Source organism: Phocoena phocoena, chromosome 1 (assembly GCF_963924675.1).
Source record: "Phocoena phocoena chromosome 1, mPhoPho1.1, whole genome shotgun sequence".
Lineage (NCBI taxonomy): Eukaryota > Metazoa > Chordata > Mammalia > Artiodactyla > Phocoenidae > Phocoena > Phocoena phocoena.
Genome location: NC_089219.1, coordinates 33355748 through 33376658, shown reverse-complemented (window position 1 = coordinate 33376658; position 20911 = coordinate 33355748). Strand labels below are relative to the sequence as shown.

Genomic DNA, 20911 nt, shown 5'->3' with positions numbered 1-20911 from the left:
TCACAAAAAAAAAAAAAGAGGTGGGAAGGAGTTAAGAGTATTTGCCATGGAGTGATTTTAGTGAGGAACCATGGAAACTGAGCTGGGTAAGAAGAGAAGTGAAAACATGATGGGTAATAATGGTGAGAAAGTGGTGGGGTCAGTAGGTGAATCTAAATTTTCAAACAAGGAAAAGGTATTTCCATTATAGAAGTAATATACACTCTGTATAGAAAATTTGAAAATATTTGAGGTTAGAAAGGGGAGAAAAACAGTACCACCATCCAAAGATAACCATTTGTTTATATTTGCTGTGTTTACTTCTGTTTTTTTTTCCTGGCGATAACTTTTTAGGGTTGTGTTAAGTTTGCTAGACCTTCCATAACAAAGGCTACAGATTGGGTCATTTAAACAACAGAAATTTATTTTCTTAAAGTTCTGGATGCTACAAGTCCAAGATAAGGTTCAGCAGGGTTGGTTTTTTCTCCTCGGCTTGTAAATGTCTGTCTTCTCCCTATGTCTTCACATAGTCTTTTCTCTATCATTGTCTCTGTCCAAATTTCCTCTTCTTATGAGGACACCAGTCATATTGGATTAGGGCCCACCCTAAATTTAGATCTCATTTTAACTTAATTACTTCTTTATAGACCCTACCTCCAAATACAGTCACGTTCTGAGGTACTGAGGAATGAGGACTTCAAAATGAATTTTGGAGGGGACACAATTCAGTCCGTAACATAGGCGTTCTCTGGTTTCAGTTTTTTACATAATTGTGATTATTCCTTGAATATAATTTTTGATCCCATATTTTACCAGATAATGTTATAACTTAAACATTTTCCCATTTTATTGTTTAGGCTTTGTAAAAATGTAACAGCTGCAAAATACTTTGTCAAGTGACAAATGTATTGCAGTATCCTAATCAGTCTTCTGTTTTGAACACTTAGGTGCCCCCTCCACCCCAATTTTTTTGTTATTATAAACAATATTAAAGCTTTTTAAATAAAACCTCTTTCTGTATTTTGGATTATTTCCTTAGACTAGAATCTCAGAAGTTGATTATTTTATCAAAGACTATTGCAACATACTGCTGAATTGGAGAAGTATTGAATCTTGTACTTTCTTTCTACATGACTGTTTTCTCTCTTCCTGCAGTAATAGACTGGAATGATGTTAGAAAACATAAATATGGTCACCTATCAGAGTCAGCATCCCAATATCAAGGTAAGAATAAATCTATTTAGCATGGAAAAATTTAATTTGACATCTCTTACCATAAAACCTTTGTTTTTAGAGGTCTGAGTGTACCAAGAACTCACTGGTTAAAGCAAATATAGTTTGTAGAGGTACCTGTCAAACGCAATATGCTTTGTGTTGAGCGTGAAATCAGGAAATTTAGATTCTGAGTCCAGGCAATCTCAAATTAGCTTCATAGCTTTAAGAACAGTTATTTATCCTCTCTGGATTTCCATCGTTTTTAAGAGTAAGGCAGAATTGGGTGGTGTACTTCCATAACTACTAGTAATGAACTGAGTATCTTTTAAAATGAGAGAGTTGAACTACACAAACTCTCAAGCCCTCATTTTACCCCAGAACTTCACTGTTCTGTCATTTTGGTGTGTTTGTCATGATGACTTATGCTGTAACATTTTTTTCTTTAATAGAAGCTACTGACATCCTGGAGCTAGGTAAGATATTTTTTTGTGTGTTTCTGTTAAATATGGGGAATTACTAAGCCAGGGATTAGATTGTAACTAGGTAAAGAATTCCATGTGTCTCTGTCTCATGAACTAGTGAATCCTGTGCTCTTGTCTGCCTAATGAGCCCACATAATTCATCTTTGCTGTCATGGCAAACTCTCCTTATCAGGAGGCCACAGACCACGCTAACAAAAAGGGAGAGAGGTGGTTAATTACATGAGTACAAGAAGGAATGGGAACTGAACCAAACTGGAAGTTACTTCTTAATTTAGTAAATCCAGAGCCAAAACAAACCCCCATTGTCCATAAATCAGAATTCGTTGGGATTTTCCCAAAAGAAATTATTCATGAGATATATTGAACTGAAATTAAACCTAAAGATTTTCTAAATTTTTTAACTACATAAAAACTGAAATATTAAAATATCAAACAACAGGAGTCAGACTGATACTGCATTTGGTTTTCATCCCTGAATAGTGTACTTCCACACTAGGATTTTAGAAATGAAACTAATGTTAATATTTCTCAGTCAGCTTTCAGGGTTCCTATATAAATGTCAGTCTTAACTTCTTAGAGTCCTTTAAAATTCTGCATGTTCCTTAAATATTAATATCCTGAGACCTTCATTAACTTTTGTTGAAGTATTGTTTTATATTTTGTTATTGCAACTTCCTGTGTTCAGCCCTATTATTATCATTTTCTGTTTGCTCCCTCTTTCCTTCTCTTCCAGTAACATATTACTTTCATTGCCCACTGACAAAGAAGGTAACGTAAAGTAGTAGAACACTAGACAAGGAAAGCCAACTTTGCCACTTAGTAACTTTGTGACACTAATCCGTGGTTTTCTGATTTGTAAATGGGGATAATAATCCCATTCTACCTACTTCACAGGGTTGTTAAGAAGATTACATGAGCTAATGGATGTGAAAACATCTTAAAAACTCTCAAATACTTTTCAACTTTGGAGGATTATTATTTTCATTTGTTCAGCGACTATCCTCAGACTTTAAGTCAAATCTTGTGACATTCTTTGAAGTGAAGCATTCTATGAATATGAGCTGAAGAAATGAATGAAATGAAATAATGCAGGTAAAGGGCCTGACACTTGATAAACAATAAATGATAGTCACTTTTTATAATTCCTTAAAACTTTCCTCAAGCTTTCTAAGGTACTGGTGTGTGGTAAAAAGCATGGACAGAAGAATCAGACAGGCCTTGGTTCAAATTCCTTTTCCCCACTTACCAGTTTTGTGACTTCAGGAAAAATGCTTAATCTTTCTGAGCCTAAATAAAACCCATCTTACTTAAACCTACTTTTCAGGTTATACTTAACAGGGGAAATAGTGAACATAGTATGGCATGGTGCGGGCAAACAGAAGGCACTCAGCGATAGCTGCTGCTGTTTTGGGGTTTGTTGCTAATGTGAAGGATAGTAGCAGTTCCAGTTCAGTGACATTTAAGGTGTGCTGTGAACAGCCTGTTCTGTAGACAGGGAATTGTGCAAAGTGGATACTCAATTCAACATGAAGTACATAAAGTGATACTAAAATTTGAAAGTATGTTTCTCCTTGTGAGAGTAGAGGTAGCACAGCGAGGCACAGCCTCTGGTAAATTAATCTTGCATATTTCATTTTGTCCATCAAGCATAGAGGGTAGTCCCAAATACCAAACTGAAAGAAAATTCAGTAGATTTTTAGAGTCTCAGAGTTTGGAAGAGGCCTTAAAATAATCCAACTTGACTCAACATTTCAAAATCCAGCATTTTGTATTTCTTGTAAAATGTCTTGTCTTAAACTCCCCAAGCAACTCACTTCGTATTTAGACAAATATTTATTGGGCCAAAATCTGTTTCTTTGTCAATTCTATTAGTCCTTCCTATAACTTTTAGAGCCTTACGGTATAGGTTTAGCCGGTTTTTCACTCACCGGCCTCTAGTTATTTGAAAGCAGCTCTAAGGACTGCTTTCTCACTGCCACTCTGTTACTTTTCCTAGTTCAAGCAACCATCACCGCATACCTATATTATTCGAAAATCTTCCTAACTAGTCTTCTGCCTGCAGCCTTACCCTCCTCGAATCCATTCTTCACACTGCAGACAGAGTGACTCCTCCCACAGACCCTTTTGTGCTTCCTCTTCTCAGTAGTGTGGTATATGAGACTCTCCGAAACCTGAACACTGCTCTTATCGACAACCTCTTTTCTAAACTGTCTTTATCTACCCAGTAGCCACACCAAAAGATTCAGGTTTAGAACTGCTTTTTCTCACTTCTGGGCCTCCATACATGCTTTTCTCTCTGTCTGAAACGACAACAACAAAAGAATTCCCTCTCTCTTTGGCTGACTCCCTGCATATCCTTTTACACTATAACCAGAAGCTTAGCAGTTACTTCCTGTGGGAATCCTTCCACAAACCCTCCTATAGCACACTCCATCTCCAAGGGTAGCACTTATCCCAGTTTATTACAGTCGGCTGTTTAATCTCTATCCCTCAATAGATTGAAGCTCTGTGAGGGCAAGAACAGTATTTTGATCATGGTTGTATCTCCAGCACAGTGCTTTGATACACAATATAAATATTTGTTGGATGGATGGATGAAGAAATGGCTCTGAGACTTTGCTTTCTTATTCACGCTAAATGTTCATTATTCCTTCAGCTGGTCCTCATGTGACATGGTTTTGTGTCTCTTCATCACTTAGGTCACCATTTAGGCTTTGCTTTGTTCTATCCCTCTCAAAGTATAGCTCCCAGAACATTTAATTTCCCAGGTGTGATGTGATGTTACTAGTCCAGAAAAGAGTAGGACTATTACTGGTTTGCTTCTTTTCATTCACTCACTTTTCAAACTTTTATGGCGCCTCTATTAAGTTTCAGGCACTGGGTTAAACAGTGAAGATTTTTTGAAGTTCATAAAAGATATCCTCAATCCATAAAGACCTTACATAAATAATTATGATAATATGATATAGAGAGTATGGAAATAAAGGTGTGAATAGGATGTTATAGAAGATTGGGAATGGTGGGATTTGTTTTGGGAAGACAGGTAAAGTAAAAATTCTTTTTTTGGCTTGCTGTTTTATCTTTAGATGATCCATTGAAAAACGTCAAGCTATTGAACTAAAAGGCCTATGGACCGTGTTTTAAGGATGAACTTCTGTATATCTTATAAACTTAGCTTTGGACATTTTAGAATAACTGGGTTTTATTAGTGCTGGTTATGCCAAAACTAAGTAATCATTTGAAAGTGCCAAGAAAACCTAGGGTTGAGGGTTATGAAAAGGACTTGCTCTATTTAAATTGATTGTAAAATTATATGAAACAAAGTGCTCCTGGTGCTGGAAGAGAGTAACTGATGAGAGGAACAGAATACAGAGTCTAGAAATAGATCCAAGTGTATATAAGAAATTAATGTATAATCAAGGTGACATTTCAAATCCATGGGGAGAAAATGATTTGTTCAATAAGTGAATTTGAAGCACATTTATTGAACAAAAGTGAAAAGGAAAGCTGTATCTTTGCCTCATTTGTCTCACAAAATAAATTCCAAATAGATCAAACATTTAAATGTAAAAAAATGAAACTTTAGAAATCCTAGAAGAAAACATGGGTTACTATTTTTATAATACTGAAGTGAGGAAAGCATGATATGAAATCAAGAAGTCATAAAATAAAAGACTGAGAAATTTAAAGGCAAATCCTATCAGACTGAGACAAGTGTCTTCAACATATATGACAAAGGACTAATATATCTTCAATCTACAAAGAACTTTTAGAATCTGTGAGAAAACAAAAGAATACCTCAGTGAAGAATGGCAAAAACAGAATATAAACTAATAAGGCTAAAAAGATCTTCAACTGTATTAGTAGTCAAAGAATTGCAAATATAAGTGTAACAGTGTTTGGTTTTTGCACTGATAAGATTATCAAAATTATAGAAATTGTTAAAACAGTTTTAGCAAGGATATAAGAAACATACTCTGATGCACTATTGGTAGGAATTCTGTTGTATCAAAACATAAAATATGCATACTCTTTGACCATTAATCCCACTCTTAGGAATTTGCCCTAAGGACATAATCTTAGAGATGTTAACAATATGTACACAAAGATGCACATCAAAAATTAGAAAACAGTGGGGCTTCCCTGGTGGCGCAGTGGTTGAGAGTCCGCCTGCCGATGCAGGGGACACGGGTTCGTGCCCCGATCTGGGAAGATCCCACATGCCGTGGAGCAGCTGGGCCCGTGAGCCATGGCCGCTGAGCCTGTGCGTCCCGAGCCTGTGCTCTGCAACATACGGCAAAAACAAAAAAACAAAACAAAACCAAAAAAATTAGAAAACACTTAAATGACCATCAATAGTGTTTAACAAATACTTTTGTTATGTAAATTATGGTGCACATAAACAATGGACCACTTTTCAGGCAGTAATCTTGGAGTCCAATTTCTGATCTAAAGACTATGATTGTCTTTACTGCTCTTAAGAATTTGGGTTCCACACTTTAGGTGGAACAAAGTAGAGTTCTTGTAGAGGAATGTGGACAGAACAATAGCCAGCATGAATGGAGGTGCCTGACATAACCATGTTAAATTAGGAAAAGTTGAGGGATTTGGGACATATTTAGGGGATTAGATATATTATGTCTAGGACCAGTGGGTAAAGGTTAGAAGATGGCAGACTTTGGCTGATTCTAACGGTTAAAAATCTATCCATTTTTGCTATTGAACCATAGCCAAATAATGAGTTTCTCATTATTGAAATTATTTAAGCAGAGGCTAGAGGGACCATTCACATCTCAGCTTTTATATCACCTCATCAAGATGCCTTTCTTGACCATCCTGCTTAAAACAGCACACACACTCTCTTTTTCCCTCTTACCTTGCTTTATTTTTTCTTTATTTGAAAAGGGCCAGAAACTGTACAGTTATTATCTGGTGTCCCTGTTACCTTCTGGACCAATTGAATTGTATTTATTTGTTTATTTATTTATTGTCTCTCTTCCCCCTTACAATGTAAGCTCCATGTGGGCAGAGATTTTGGCTGTTTTGTTCTTCGCTGTATCACCTGTGCCTAGAACTGGGCTTGGCATATAGTAGTAGTTGCACAATAAACATATGTTGAATGAATGAATATTAGAGAAAGGGATTAATGCGTTCAGCTGGTGGATCTCTTGTGCTTTACATTTTAGGGGACTTCTAATTTTTTAAGGTACTTCTATGCAGCTTGTAAGTCTCCTCAGGGCAGGGATCTTATTTCCTAATAATAAATGTAACTATCATGTGGTATGTTTGTTATAGTTTATAAAACACTTTCATAAGCATTATTCAGCAATACAAATGAGATGACTGGCTTTCTCTCATCTGTAAGGTGTCAGCTCAGATGTTTCCTGTGTAGAGCATCTGTCTATAACTTCACCACCTAAGAGGGTTCCCAGTCTCTATCTGTCACATCACATTATTTTATTTCCTTCAAGTACTTATCACTATTACCTTATTTAGTTGTTTGTGTATTAATTGTGCCTCATCATGCACCAGAATGTAAATTCCATGAGGGTAGGGACCTCCTGCCTTATCCTAGCACTTAGAAAAAGTGTCTGGCACATAGAGGATACTCAAACATCAGTTGAATGAATAATTGAAATCACTCTGTAAATTATAAAATATCAGTTAATAATGGTAATCTTCACAATAATCCTTGACCCAAGTATGGATTAGATTTCCCTGTTCTGCATTCTCAGGGCAACCTGTACTACCTCATTAACTTAAATTTATCATAATTGTGCCAGATTCTTTGTGTTATTATTTATTTAGTACTACTGTTTATCTCTAAACTGCAGCCTCCATGAATTTCGGAACCATGTCTATCTTGTTCCCCTAACATTTAACATTTAACTAAGCCTTTGCACTTAGAAGGAGTTTAATAAATATTTATTGAATGAATGAGTGTGTGTACAATCTTGTGGGATATTGTCTCTGTCTTTCAGATGAGTAAACTGATGCTTGGAAGGATTAAGTAATTTATTCAAGATGGTTAGTTATAGAAACAAGACTTTAACCAGCATCTTCTGACTCTCAATATCATTCTTTCAATTACGCTATTAGTTTCTAGGCATAGAAGTTAATCAGTACTACGTAGGGAGCCTTTGAAAATACAGATTCTCAGACCACACTCAGAGACTACTGAATGAGGACCTCTGCAGATGGGTCTCAGAAATGTATTTAAAGAAAAATTATTTAGGAGATTTTGATGGTAAGTAGCATTTGAGAATCAATATTATATCTTAGGGGTCGGCAAACAACTATTTGGGGGCCAAATGCAACCCACTGCTAGTTTTTATAAATAAAGTTTTAGTGGAACGCAGTCATGCTCATTCAATTACATATTGTCTATGGCTGTTTTCATGCTGCAACGTACAGGTTGAGTATTTGTGACAGAGACTGAATGGCCCAAAAAGCATAAAATTTTTTCTGTCTGCCCTTTAAAGAAAGTTTGCTAAGCCCTGATCTATATTTTATTGCCTGTCCTATTTCTTTTGTGATATTTTAGTGCTTGGTGATGTGGTAGACATGATGTTTGGCTTCATTATGGGACAGTATAATAGGTGCTCAGATATTCTTATTGAGTCAATAAAAATTATGTGGCAATTTACCTGATAATAAGGGACTAAGCTATAAATAGCCTAAGCAGTCAAATTTAAGAAAAATACTAATCTAGGTATGGTTCAAGCAAGTGAACCCTCAACAGTGAGTGAACTGCTTTTAACAAAGAGATTCCTTTTCATTCTGTTGGTAATAGGGTGCTCCCTAAATGGTAGAAGATGTGATATTTCTTACCTATATAATAGGTATTGGTTACCATAGTTGATATGTGTAATAGAGAACTATAATTCATACCCTAATTATTTTGGTATCCTGCTGCTGCTCTAATTCCTAAAGCCAAAGTCTTTTGGATGCTTTTGGTCAGAACGCAAACTTATACAAGCAACCCAGGACTGACCAAACCTCCTCCTGCACTTTCCTTATGCAGTAGCTGTTACCCACATGTAGGTATTTAAATTGAAATTAGTTAAAATTAAATAACATTTAAAATTTAATTCCTCACTCACACTAGCCACATTTCAAGTGTTCAGTAGTGACATGTGTCTAGTGGCTACCTTATTGGTCAGCACAGATACAGAACATTTCTATTATCACAGAAGGTTTTAGTGGGCAGTGCTGCTATAGATGCCAGAATTCAAGAGCTACAGTCTAGTCAAACCCAAGACTTACTATTTGACTTATTTATTTGTAAGAATGGAAAAATAATTTTCAATGTTTTCTTTTTCTAACAGCCAATAGTGAGGAAAGTATTCAGTCTTTGCTTTAGAGCCATCTCAGCTAAGAGCAAACGCTTTATTAAATTCTGATAAGCTCTTTAATCTTGACTCCAGGAAATACCCATCTCATTTACCCTATGGGCTAACTGTCTATTCAAGATGATTAATCATTGGCGAGTGCATGAAATAGTTCAGAACTGACTGTGATTTCTGGCCAAATCTATTTGGCTTGGTTAGGATGGTGGGAAAGGAACCAGTTTTAAAACAGAAGCTATAAAGTCAATAGAGTATAAAGTCTTGGCATCATCTTTGCAGTGATTTAGATTTCATCATTCAGTGACTCATTTTTATTCCCAGCATCTAGTGCTTTTTGCATGGCCCAAAGGGGCCCTGTGCTGCTCCACTGCAGAGGAAGCTTCAAGAAATGCTGGTTTGCTACAGTGTTTTAGCTTGTGAGAGTCTCTGGGACCTTCCCTGCTCCATCATGGGGTCACCTCTAGGTGGGTATTAGAGGGAGATTCGTAATTGATTTAACCTTTAATAAAGAACTTGGTAATCTTTTGTGGTCCAGTAAGATATGTCTTTAATAGCCTATCCCTTAAAATGTTTTCCCTGACCCCAATAAGTGTCACCTTAAAGATTGTTTCTCTAGCACAGTGTTCCTCAAACTTTGAGAGGCCCTAAGGCCACAAACTTTGAGAGGCCCTAAGGCCACTTCAAGAGGCTAAAAGATTCTGTAAATTTCCCAACTTATTCTTAGTTACTGTCATCAGAAATGCTTCTGAGTATCTACTTTTCTCTAAATTAACAGATCTTTGTCATTTTGCACCTCAGAGCAATGCGACAGTGGCAGGGATAGGAATGGGTTAAGGGTGGGTGAGAGAGAAACAGTTTTTAGAGTGAGGATTCAAGTATAATCTCACTCATTCTGGCTTTTCCTGCCCTCGACAACTCGTCTTACCCAATGTCTCAAGATAGTCTCTTCTTTATTCTTTCTGATCTGAGATGGTAGGATTCAGCCACATTAGGTGTTAAAAGCAATCATTTGATGGCAATAAGGAGCCTTGACGGGAGTCAGATTGTTCAGAAGGAATCTCCTCGCCCACTTTCTGCCTCTTCTGTTCTGTTTTCCATGAGCTTCCTGGATACTTCTTTGAGACACTGGTATGACCTGCTCTAGCATTATGGATCACTTTAGGGACTAACATGAAAAACACCTCAGGTCATCTTAGACTGTGATTTAAAAACATTGATCTAAAATGATCCACTCAGGTCACCTTGATTCTTCCCCTTAATACTCCTTTGAGCCCAAACAGGACAAAATAAGTTTTCTTACGCTCCAGACAAGTCTGAAAATAGCCTAATGTTTAGTGTAGGTTACAACCTGAAAGCATTTTTTAGGAGGTTGACTGTGATAGAGATTTCTATTTCCTTTACAGGTCATTTTACCTGGGACAAATACCTAAAAGAAACATGTTCAGTCCCAGCGCCTGTCCATTGCTTCAAGCAGGTAATTGATTCTCAACATCTTTAGTAGGTGGGAGGCAAGTAGTCTTTTCTGGTCCTTAAACAAGCAAAACATGAGGTGGGAGCCCTTGGGCTTCTCACCTGAAGTCCCCAGAATAAAATTCTATGGGAAGAATACAACTCAAGACTCAAAACTCACTGTGAGTTTTAGACATTCTCCCCAACTTCATCCCAAGTAGCACCTTCTCCATCTCTTCACCTCCTTGAGGCTATTCTGTGTTACTGAAAACAGTCACTAATTTTTACTGCAGCTATTAGTTCAGGCAGATAGGAAACAGAGTTATGGCCCTTAGACAGTTCTTGAAAGTGGAGCAGTATTCTTATCTCTGTATTCAACTCCCCTGCCACAGTCTTATCTTTCCATAAGGATACTGGCACTGAATCCCATGGGGGAGTGTGTTAGGACCTCATCAGAGGACATTCAGAGCTTCCTACATAGGATTAAGTGCCCCATACAATGTACAGATGACGTTGACTATATCAATACGTGATAGGCTAGTAAACAAAGAAGTGTACTGTTGCTAAATAGAGCTACGCATCAGGAAGTTGTTTATATCTCCCTCCCTTTAGTATTCAATCGTTATTTCCACAAACTGTCAATGTTTCACTTTGAATTTTAATTTTGTCTATGCTCTAAATAAAATAAATAAAAATACAAATTTAAGACTTTTGCTCATTTGAAATAACAGGGACTAAATTCATACACCCACCTGAAATGATTTAAAAAGGCAAAATATATTAAATAATGGTTTTCAAGTTACTGAAGATCAGGCAGCCAAGCACAGTGATCTCTGAGAGATGGAAAACAAATGAGTTGATCCCCCTTATATTTAGTGCCTTAAGATAGTTTTGAGACCATGGCCCAGGGAAGGGGAACCCAGGTTGAGCCTGGGAGATTCCCTAAGTTTAGGAGATGGAACTGAGAGCCCAGGGAGACTAGAATTTTCAGAACAGAGTACCAGAGAGGAGAAAGCTGCACAGAAATAAAACTGTGGAAACCCCCCTTCAAGTGTCCATCGAAGTACCATTGTTCAGTATATGCATGTGAACGGAAAAGCCAACGGAAAAACCGTCTGAAAGGATTAGAAGGATAGTAAAAGGATAGAGCCTGGTGTTCACACAGGACTGGGAATAGTACCTGATCCCACCAGCTAGACTGGAAAATCTCATAATTCATGTGACATTGGGTGGAATACTTGGGAAGATCCTGCTCAGTAGTTGGGAATGATTAACCTCAGGATTAGCATGCTCTGAGCCTGCCTAACAAACTAAAAGCAAGACTCAAAATGATCAAATTATTTCCAAGTAACGTAACTGCATCTAGGAACACAGCACAAGAAGGGAATGCAAAAATATCCAGCACCTAATAGGTAAAAGTCACAGTGTCTGGCATCCAGTCAAAGATAATCAGGCATGTAAGGAGGCAGGAAAGCATAACTAATGAACAGAGTAGTCAATCAATTGAAACAGAACCTATACAAATCTTAGAATAGCAGATAAAAACATTAAAACAATTAATTATTTTAATTGTGTTCCATACGGTTGAAAGTTAAGCAGAGACATGGAAGATATAAAAAGACTCACATTGAACCACTATGTGCAAAATGAAAAATACATTAGATGGGAAACAGTTAATGGTAGAAAACAAGATTAATAAATGTGAAAACTTAGCAATAGAAGATATCCAAAATGAAACACAAAGAGAAAAAAGAATTTTAAAAAGATGAAAAAGAGGTCAGTGAGGCATGGGATAACTTCATAGACCATGTAATTGGAGTGCCCAAAGGAGAGAAGAGATGGGGGACTGAAAAAGTACTTGAATATAAAAGGGCAAAAATTTTTCCACAATTGAGGAAAACTGTAAATCCACAGATTCAAGAAGTTAAATGAGGGCTTCCCTGGTGGCGCAGTGGTTGAGAGTCTGCCTGCTGATGCAGGGGACACAGGTTCGTGCCCCGGTCTGGGAAGATCCCACATGCCGCGGAGCGGCTGGGCCCGTGAGCCATGGCCGCTGAGCCTGCGCGTCCGGAGCCTGTGCTCCGCAATGGGAGAGGCCACAACAGTGAGAGGCCCGCGTACAGCAAAAAAAAAAAAAAAAAAAAAAAAAAAAAGAAGTTAAATGATCCCCTACAAAAAGAAACGAAGAAAACTATACTAAGGCATGTCATAAATTATCAAAACTAGGGATAGAGAACATCTTAAAGGCAGCCAGAGGAAAAAAGACACCTTATATACAGGGGAACCAAGATAAGAATGACATTATATTTTCTTGTCACAAACAATGCAAACAAGAAGAAAGTTGAGTAATGTCTTCAAAGTGTCAGAAGAAAAACTGTCAACCCAGAATTCTATATCCAGCAAAAATATCTTCCAAAAAAGAAAGCCAAATAGAGACACTTTCAGACACACAAAAACTGAAGGAATTCATCACTAGCAGACTCACTATAAGAAATGTTAAACGAAGTCCATCTTGCAGAAGGAAAATGTTATCAGGTAGAATTACAGATCTACACAAAGGAATGAAAGTCACTAGAAATTGTAATTACAAGGGTAAATACTTAAGATGTTCTTATTAAGTCTCTGTAAAGATAATTGACTGTATAAACAATGATAATAACATTGTGTTGTAGAGGTGATAACATGTATTAGTAAAATGTATAATAACAATAGCATAAAAGCCAAGAGGGGAGAAATCTTAAGTATACTATTATAAAATTCTTATGCATGAAGTAGTATAAAATTACTTGAAGATAGACTGATAATTTAAATATGTTTACTCTAAACCCCAAAGCAACCACTAAAATAATAGAAAACAAATAGCAAGATGGTGGATTTAAGTCCAGCCATATCAATAATCTAATGATAAATGGTCTAAATGGCCCAGTTAACAAGCTGAGATTGTCACATTGGCTAAAAAGTAAGACCCAGTTATATACTGCCTGCAAGAAATTATGCTTTAAATGTAAAGACACAAATAGTTTAAAAGTAAAAGAATGGAAAATTTTACCATGCTGACATTAAGCCATAATAAGACTGAAATGGCATATTGATGTCAGAGTATATTCCAGAGGCAAAGGATATTATCAGGTATAAATACAATAATTTCATCATGAAAAGGGGTCACACAGTCCTTACACGAAGCAAAAAATGATAGAACTATAAGGAGAGATAAATCTAAAATTTGTCTGTAGGGCTCTCTATAATTAAAGAACAAATAGAAAATCAGCAAGTATATATTGGACTTGAGCAATGCTATCAACCAACTTAACCTAATTGATATATATAGAACACTCCCCAGTAACAGAATATACATTCTTTTCAAGTGCATACAGAGCATTTACCAGGTTAGACCATATTCTAGACCATAAAATAAGGCTTGATAAATTTAAAAGGATTTAAGTAATACAAAGTATGTTCTTTGATTTCACTGGAATTAAATTAAAAATCAATAGCAGAAAGTTACCTAGAAAATCTCCAAATATTTGGAAACTAACACATTTCTAAACATCTCATGGATATTTAGAAACACGGGACATTAGAAAGTATTTTCAACTAAACGAAAAAAGCAGAGCATTTCAGAATCTGGGACACTGCTAAAGCAGTACTTTGAGGGAAACTTATAGCACTAAACACCTATATTAGAAGAGAAGTTTAATTTAGTGACCTCACCTTCCACTTTATAAAACTAGGGGAAAAAAAGAGAAAGTAATAAAAATAATTATTTAAAAAGTATATATATATATATTTTTTTTGCGGCACACGTGCTTCTCACTGCTGTGGCCTCTCCCATTGCAGAGCACAGGCTCCAGGCGCGCAGGCTAAGCGGTCATGGCTCACGGGCCCAGCCGCTCCGTGGCACGTAGGATCTTCCCGGACCGGGGCACGAACCCGTTTCCCATGCATCAGCAGGCGGACTCTCAACCACTGTGCCACCAGGGAAGCCCTAAAAATAATTTTTAAAAAGAGCAAGAAAATAATAAAAATTAGAGCATAAGTCAATGAAATAAAAAACAGAAAAACAACAGAGAAAATTATTGAAACCAAAAACTGGTTCTTTGCAATGATCAATAAAAGTGATAAACCTCTAGATAGATTAATCAATAAAAGAAAACACAAATTACTAATACCAGAACTGAAAGAAATAACATCAGTATTAATTCTACGTATATTAGAAGGGTAGTAAAGGAATATTAGGAACAAATTTATGCCTTTAAAATTTGACAAGTTAGGGCTTCCCTGGTGGCACGGTGGTTGAGAGTCCGCCTGCCGATGCAGGGGACACGGGTTCATGCCCCGGTCCGGGAAGATCCCACGTGCCACGGAGCGGCTGGGCCCGTGAGCCATGGCAGCTGAGCCTGTGCCTCCAGAGCCTGTGCTCCACAATGGGAGAGGCCACAACAGTGAGAGGGCTGCGTACTGAAAAAAAAAAAACAATTGACAAGTTAGATGAAACAGATAATTCTTATGAATGACACAAATTACCAAAGCTCACTCAAGAAGATAGAAAATCTGAATAGCACTATTTCTGTTACAGAAGTTGAATTTGTAGTTAAAAACTTTCCCACACAGAAAATTCCAGGCCTAGGTAACTTTGCTGGTGAGTTGTTCCAAACATTTAAGGAAAAAGTAATGCAGATTCTACACAGACTCTTCCAGAAAGTTTAAGAGAAAGGAATACCTCCCAACTCATTCTATGTGGTAAGCATTACTCTGATACCAAAACCAGGCAAAGACATTGAAAGGAAAGAAAACTACAAAGCAACATCCCATATGAAAATACATGTAAAAATTCTAAACAAAAATTTTTTTCAGTTTCAATTTTTATTCTCTCAACATCAAACATCCTTACCTTTTTCTGCTACTATATCTTGATTTTTTAAAACAATTTTATTGGCATATAGTTGATTTACAATGTTGTGTTGGTTTCAGGTGTATAGCAAAGGGAGTCAGTTATACAAAAGTTTAAGAAATTGAATCCAACAATATATAAAAATAATTCATGACCAAGTGGGTTTTAATTCCTATAATGCAAGGTTGATTTAACATTCAAAAACCAATCAGTATAATGCACCATATGAACACACTAATGAAGAAGAATTATGATCATCACAATAGATGCAGAAAAAGTATCTTAAAAAATCCAATGTCCATTACTAATAAAAACTCAACAAACAAGAAATAGAAGGGAATTTCCTAAATCCTAAACTTAAAGGGTATCTGTGAAAAATCTAGTAATAGCATACTTAATGGTGAAAGAGTAAATGTTTTCCCTTCAGGTCAGGAACAAGATAAGGATGTCTGCCCTTACCACTTCTGTTCATTGCTGTAGTACCAATGTCACCAGGCCAAAAAAAGAAATAAAAGCAATCCAGATTGAAAGACCAGAACAAACACCAAAGAAAATAAATCAGTGGCAAATAAGTGAATTGATGGTCAATATTATTTCATTAGGGAAATACAAAGTAAAATCACAATGAGATATCTCTATACATTTGTTTAAATATCACTCATAAAAAAAAAAGACTGACCATACCTAATAGTGGCAAGGATGTGGAATAAATGGAACTTTCATAAAATACTGGTAAAAATGTAAAATGGATCAATTACTTCAGAAAATAATTTGACAGAAAAACTTCAACACTATTGAGCAAAACAAACAAACCAAGAAAACACTAAATAAACTAGGAACTGAGTAATACATCCTTAACATGAAAAAATATGTATACCTCAGAACTAAAGCCAGCATTTTACTCAATGGTTAAAAGTAACTCAATAGAAGATATAATGGAAGAGAGACTCCCATTTACAAAAGCAACAAAAAATTAATATTTAGGAATAAACTAACAAACATACAAAACACTTACATAAAGAAAACTTTAGAAAACACCTTAAAAGCATGATTCATTTAAACAAATTCGTAAAGTAAATGTCAAAATTAATAGTTTCTGCTCTTCAAAAGACACTGGTAAGAGAAGGAAAATATAAGCCATAGACTTAGAGAAAATATTGACAAATCACACAACTGATAGTAATACTCTCCAAATTTATCTATTGATTTGATGTAATTCCTATCAAAGTCCCAGCTGGCTATTTTGCAGAAAATGACAAGTTGATCCTAAAATCATAGAAATACAAAGAACCCAGAGTAGCCAGAACAATCTCAGAAAAGGGCAACAAAAGTAGAGGATTTCCTGATTTCAAAACTTACTACAAAGCTACAGTATTCAAGACAGTGTGGTACTGGCATAAAGATAGACATATAGATCAGTGGATTTGGTTTGAGAGTCCAGAAATAAACTCCTACGTTTATGTTCAATTGATTTTGAACAAGGATGCCAAGACAGTTCAGTGGGATTTTCAACAACAAATGCAAGGACAAACTGGATACCCACAAAGAAAAGAATGGAGTTTGACCCTATCTCCACACCATATACAAAAATTAACTCCCAAGTGGATGATAGTCATAAGAGCTAAAACTATAAAACTCTTAGAAGAAAACACAGGAGTAATCTTCGTGACCTTGGATTAGGCAATGGTTTGATATGGCAATAAAAGCATAAAACAGAAGAAAAAGTGTTGTAGATAGATTGAACTTCAAATTTTATCAAAATTAAAAGATTTTATGCTTCCCAAGACACTATCAATAAAGTGAAAAGACCCAGCTGCCTTTTGGGAGAAAATATTTCCAAATCATGGATCTGATGAGGGACTTGTATCCAGAAGATACAGTAAACAACTCAACAGTTAAAACAATTTCATTTTTAAATTGGCAAAGAATTTGAATAGATATTTTCCAAATATATACAAATGGCCTATAAACACATAAGTGATGCTTAATATCATAAGTCTTTAGGGGAATGTAAATCAAAACTGCAATGAGATATCACTTCACAAATACTAAAATAGCTGAAATCAAAAAGGCAGACAATACAAGTGTTCATGAGGATATCGAGAATTGGAACCCTCATATGTTGCTGGTGAGATTATAACATTCTGTGGCCACTTTAGAGAACAGTTTGGAAGTTATTCAGAATGTTAAACATAGAATTAGCATATGACCCGGCAGTCTCACTCCTAGGTGTATACCCAAGAGAAATAAAAACATATGATTACCCAAAAATTGATACACAAGTGTTTGTGGCATAATTATATATAAAAGCCAAAAAGAGGAAACAATCCAAATGTCCATGAACTGATGAATGGATAAGCAAAAAATGTAGTATATCCATTACAATGGAATGTTATTCAGCAATGAAAATAAATGAAGTACTGATAAACACTACAACATAGATTCAACCTGAAAAAATTGTGCCAAGTGAAGAATGGAGCCACTCACATATTGTGTAATTTCATTTATATTAAACCTCCAGAATAGGCAAATCCATAGAAACAGAAAGTAGATTAGTGGTTTCCAGGCATTGGGTTAAGGGGAGAATGGGGAGAGACTGCTAAAGGGTATGGGGTTCCTTTCAGGGGGGATTGATGAAAATGTTCCAAATTTAGATGGAGTGATATTTGCACAACTCTGTGGATATACTGAAACTCACTGAATTATACACTGTAAAAAGGTAAATTTTCTGGTATATGAGTTAAATACCTACCATATGACCCATCCATTCTACCTTCAGATGTTTACCCAAGAGAAAAGAAAGTGTATTTCCGACGAAGATTTATAGATGGATGTTCATAGATTTATTTGTAATAGTTAAAAACTAGAAACACAACAAATGTTCATCAGCATGTTATACTACTCAGCAGTGAAAGGAAATGAATTATTGATACTTTCAGCAGTATGGATGAGTATTAGAGTAGTTATGCTGAGTGATCATATCTACAAAAAACCTAAAGCCAACATCATACTTCATGGTGAGAAACTAGAAGCTTTCCCACTAAATCAGGAACAGGAATATTCCCTCTCACCACACCTTTTCAACATCATACTGGAAGTCCTAAACGTAGCAATAGGACAAGAAAAGGAAATAAAAGATATACAGATTGGGAAGGAAAAAATAAAACTGGCTTTGTTTGCAGGTGACATTACTGTCTATGTAGAAAATCTGAAATAATCAACAATAACAACAACAACAGCTAAACACCTAGAAGTAATAAGCAATTGTAAGAAGGTTGCAGGATACAAGGTTAATATACATAATACAAGCCTAAATCAAAATTCCAGCACATTATTTTATGGATATTGACAAACTGATTCTGAAGGTCACATGGAGAGATAAAAGATGTAGAATAGCCAAAACGGTATTGAAGGAGAAGAACAAAGTCAGAGGACTGACACTACCCAGCTTCAAGACTTATTGATAAAGCTATAGTAATCAAGAGGATGTGGTGCATATATATGGAATCTAAAAAATAAAAAAAGTGGTTCTTAAGAAAGTAGGGGCAGGACAGGAATAAAGATGCAGACATAGAGAAGGGACTTAAGGACATGGGGAGGGGGAAAGGTAAGCTGGGACAAAGTGAGAGAGTGGCATGGACTTATATATACTACAGATGTAAAATAGATAGCTAGTGGGAAGCAGCCGCATAGCACAGGGAGATTAGCTCTGTGCTTTGTGACTACCTAGAGGGGTGGGATAGGGAGGGTGGGAGGGGGATGCAAAAGGGAGGGGATATGGGGATATAAGTATACATATAGCTGCTTCACTTTGTTATACAGCAGAAACTAACACACCATTGTAAAGCAATTATACTCCAATATAGATGTTAGTAAAAAAAGAGCAGAATGCATGTTATATTTTAATTCATATTTTCTGTAGTACTTAGGAAGCTCAGTTTTATACACTTTCTGAATGTCATCTATTTTAAATGGCTTTTCATAATGTCGTACTTTTCAGAAATGTAATGTTCATTTTATATCATAGGAAGGAAACGTTTTAATTTTAAAAAAATCTTAGTAGCCCAGTTTACTGAAAATTGAGTTTCTTTGACTTCTATGTTTGAGAACTTGTCTTTAAAAGCCAAATATATTGGCCAGTGAAACAAAATTAAGCAGTTATCCCAATGGAAGATCTAATTAGTAGCTACATGTTTACCATTTCCTTAATGGGCTATTATCCCTGAAAGTTTGTTTTTTTTTTTTGAAAATTCATAGATTGACAGGAGACATTGGCCTTCTTGCATTTTCTTTTAAGAACATCAGTTCTTAACAATATAATTGAAGTAATAATTGTTTATAAATACTTTTAATAATCTATAGTTTACTTAATTTTTTCCAGCTGTGGTTTCCTTAAGGGTACAGCAGGGACAATACAAGTTTACCTTAAAGAGTTGTGAAGATTATATAATCTAATGAATGGAAAACACTTCATAAACTATAAAATGTAGTACAAATATGAAGTATCAGCTGTACTAACATAGGTTATTTGGACCTATTTTATTGTTGTTTTTCCTGTGCTGCGTTTTTCCCTTTGACACATGTTCCCTCCCAAAGACTGTCCTATTCACATATCACAGATTTGATGGTTAGGGTAGAAAGGAGTACACATGTCCTTGCCTACAAATTTTAGTAGTTGTGTTTAAAGAAATGCTCTTTGATAGAAATTAAGATCCCCTTAAATGATCAAATAGTTGTTGTATTTATTATGCATTTAAGTTTTCTAATGTTTTAATTAAAAGGCTTAAAATTCTCAAAAAAAAAAAAAAGGGAATGTGGTGTTAGCAAAAGAAGAAACAGATAGGTAAACGGAACAGAATAGAGAGCCCAGAAATAGTCTCATAAAAATATAGTCAACCTATCTTTGACAAAGGAACAATGCCAATACAGTGGAGCAAAGTTTGTCCTTTCAACAAAGGTCTTAACAACTGGACAACTGCATGCAAAAAAAAAAAGGGAATTTATATATGGATCTTACACCCTTCACAAAAATTAATTCAAAATAGACCACACACTTAAGTGTAGAACACAAAACTATAAAGCTCCTAGAAGATAACATAGGAGAAAACCAAGATGACCTTGTCTATGGCAGTGACTTTTTAGATACAACACCAAAGGCACAGTTCATGAAAAAATAATTGATAAGCTGGACTTCATTAACATAAAACCTTCTGCGCTATGAAACACTGTCAAGAGAACGAGGAGACAAGCCACAGGCTGGGAGAAAATATTTGCAAAAGACATGTCTGACAAAGGACTGTTATCCAAAATATACAAAGAACACTTAAAAACTCGAAATAAAAAAATAACTCAAAAAATGGGCCAAAGATGTTAACAGACACCTCACCAAAGAAGATTGGCAGATGACAAAAAAGCATAAAAAAGATGTTCTAAATCATATGTCATCAGAGAAATGCAAATTAAAACAACAGTGAGACACCACTGCATACGTATTGTATCGCCAAAATCCAGAACACTGATAACACCAAGTTCTGGCAAGGATGTGG

General features: G+C 35.8%; 1 protein-coding gene across 5 annotated transcripts in view; it reads left to right on the top strand.

The window, feature by feature from the left end:
• The first annotated feature begins 1139 nt into the window (after window positions 1–1139).
• Window positions 1140–20911, top strand: part of SCMH1 (Scm polycomb group protein homolog 1) — a 133860-nt gene continuing 114088 nt past the window's right edge. For 3 of the 5 annotated variants that reach the window (XM_065872872.1, XM_065872865.1, XM_065872861.1), the window contains exons 1-3: window positions 1140–1203; window positions 1644–1667; window positions 10429–10499. Coding sequence is in view for 2 of the 5 variants with exons in the window: in XM_065872841.1 (XP_065728913.1) it covers window positions 9414–9489; window positions 10429–10499 (147 nt within the window). In the remaining 3 variants the exon portion in view is untranslated. Of the gene's footprint in view, window positions 1204–1643; window positions 1668–9413; window positions 9490–10428; window positions 10500–20911 lie in introns of those variants that run through there. The other 2 variants (XM_065872841.1, XM_065872830.1) reach the window with 1 other exon arrangement.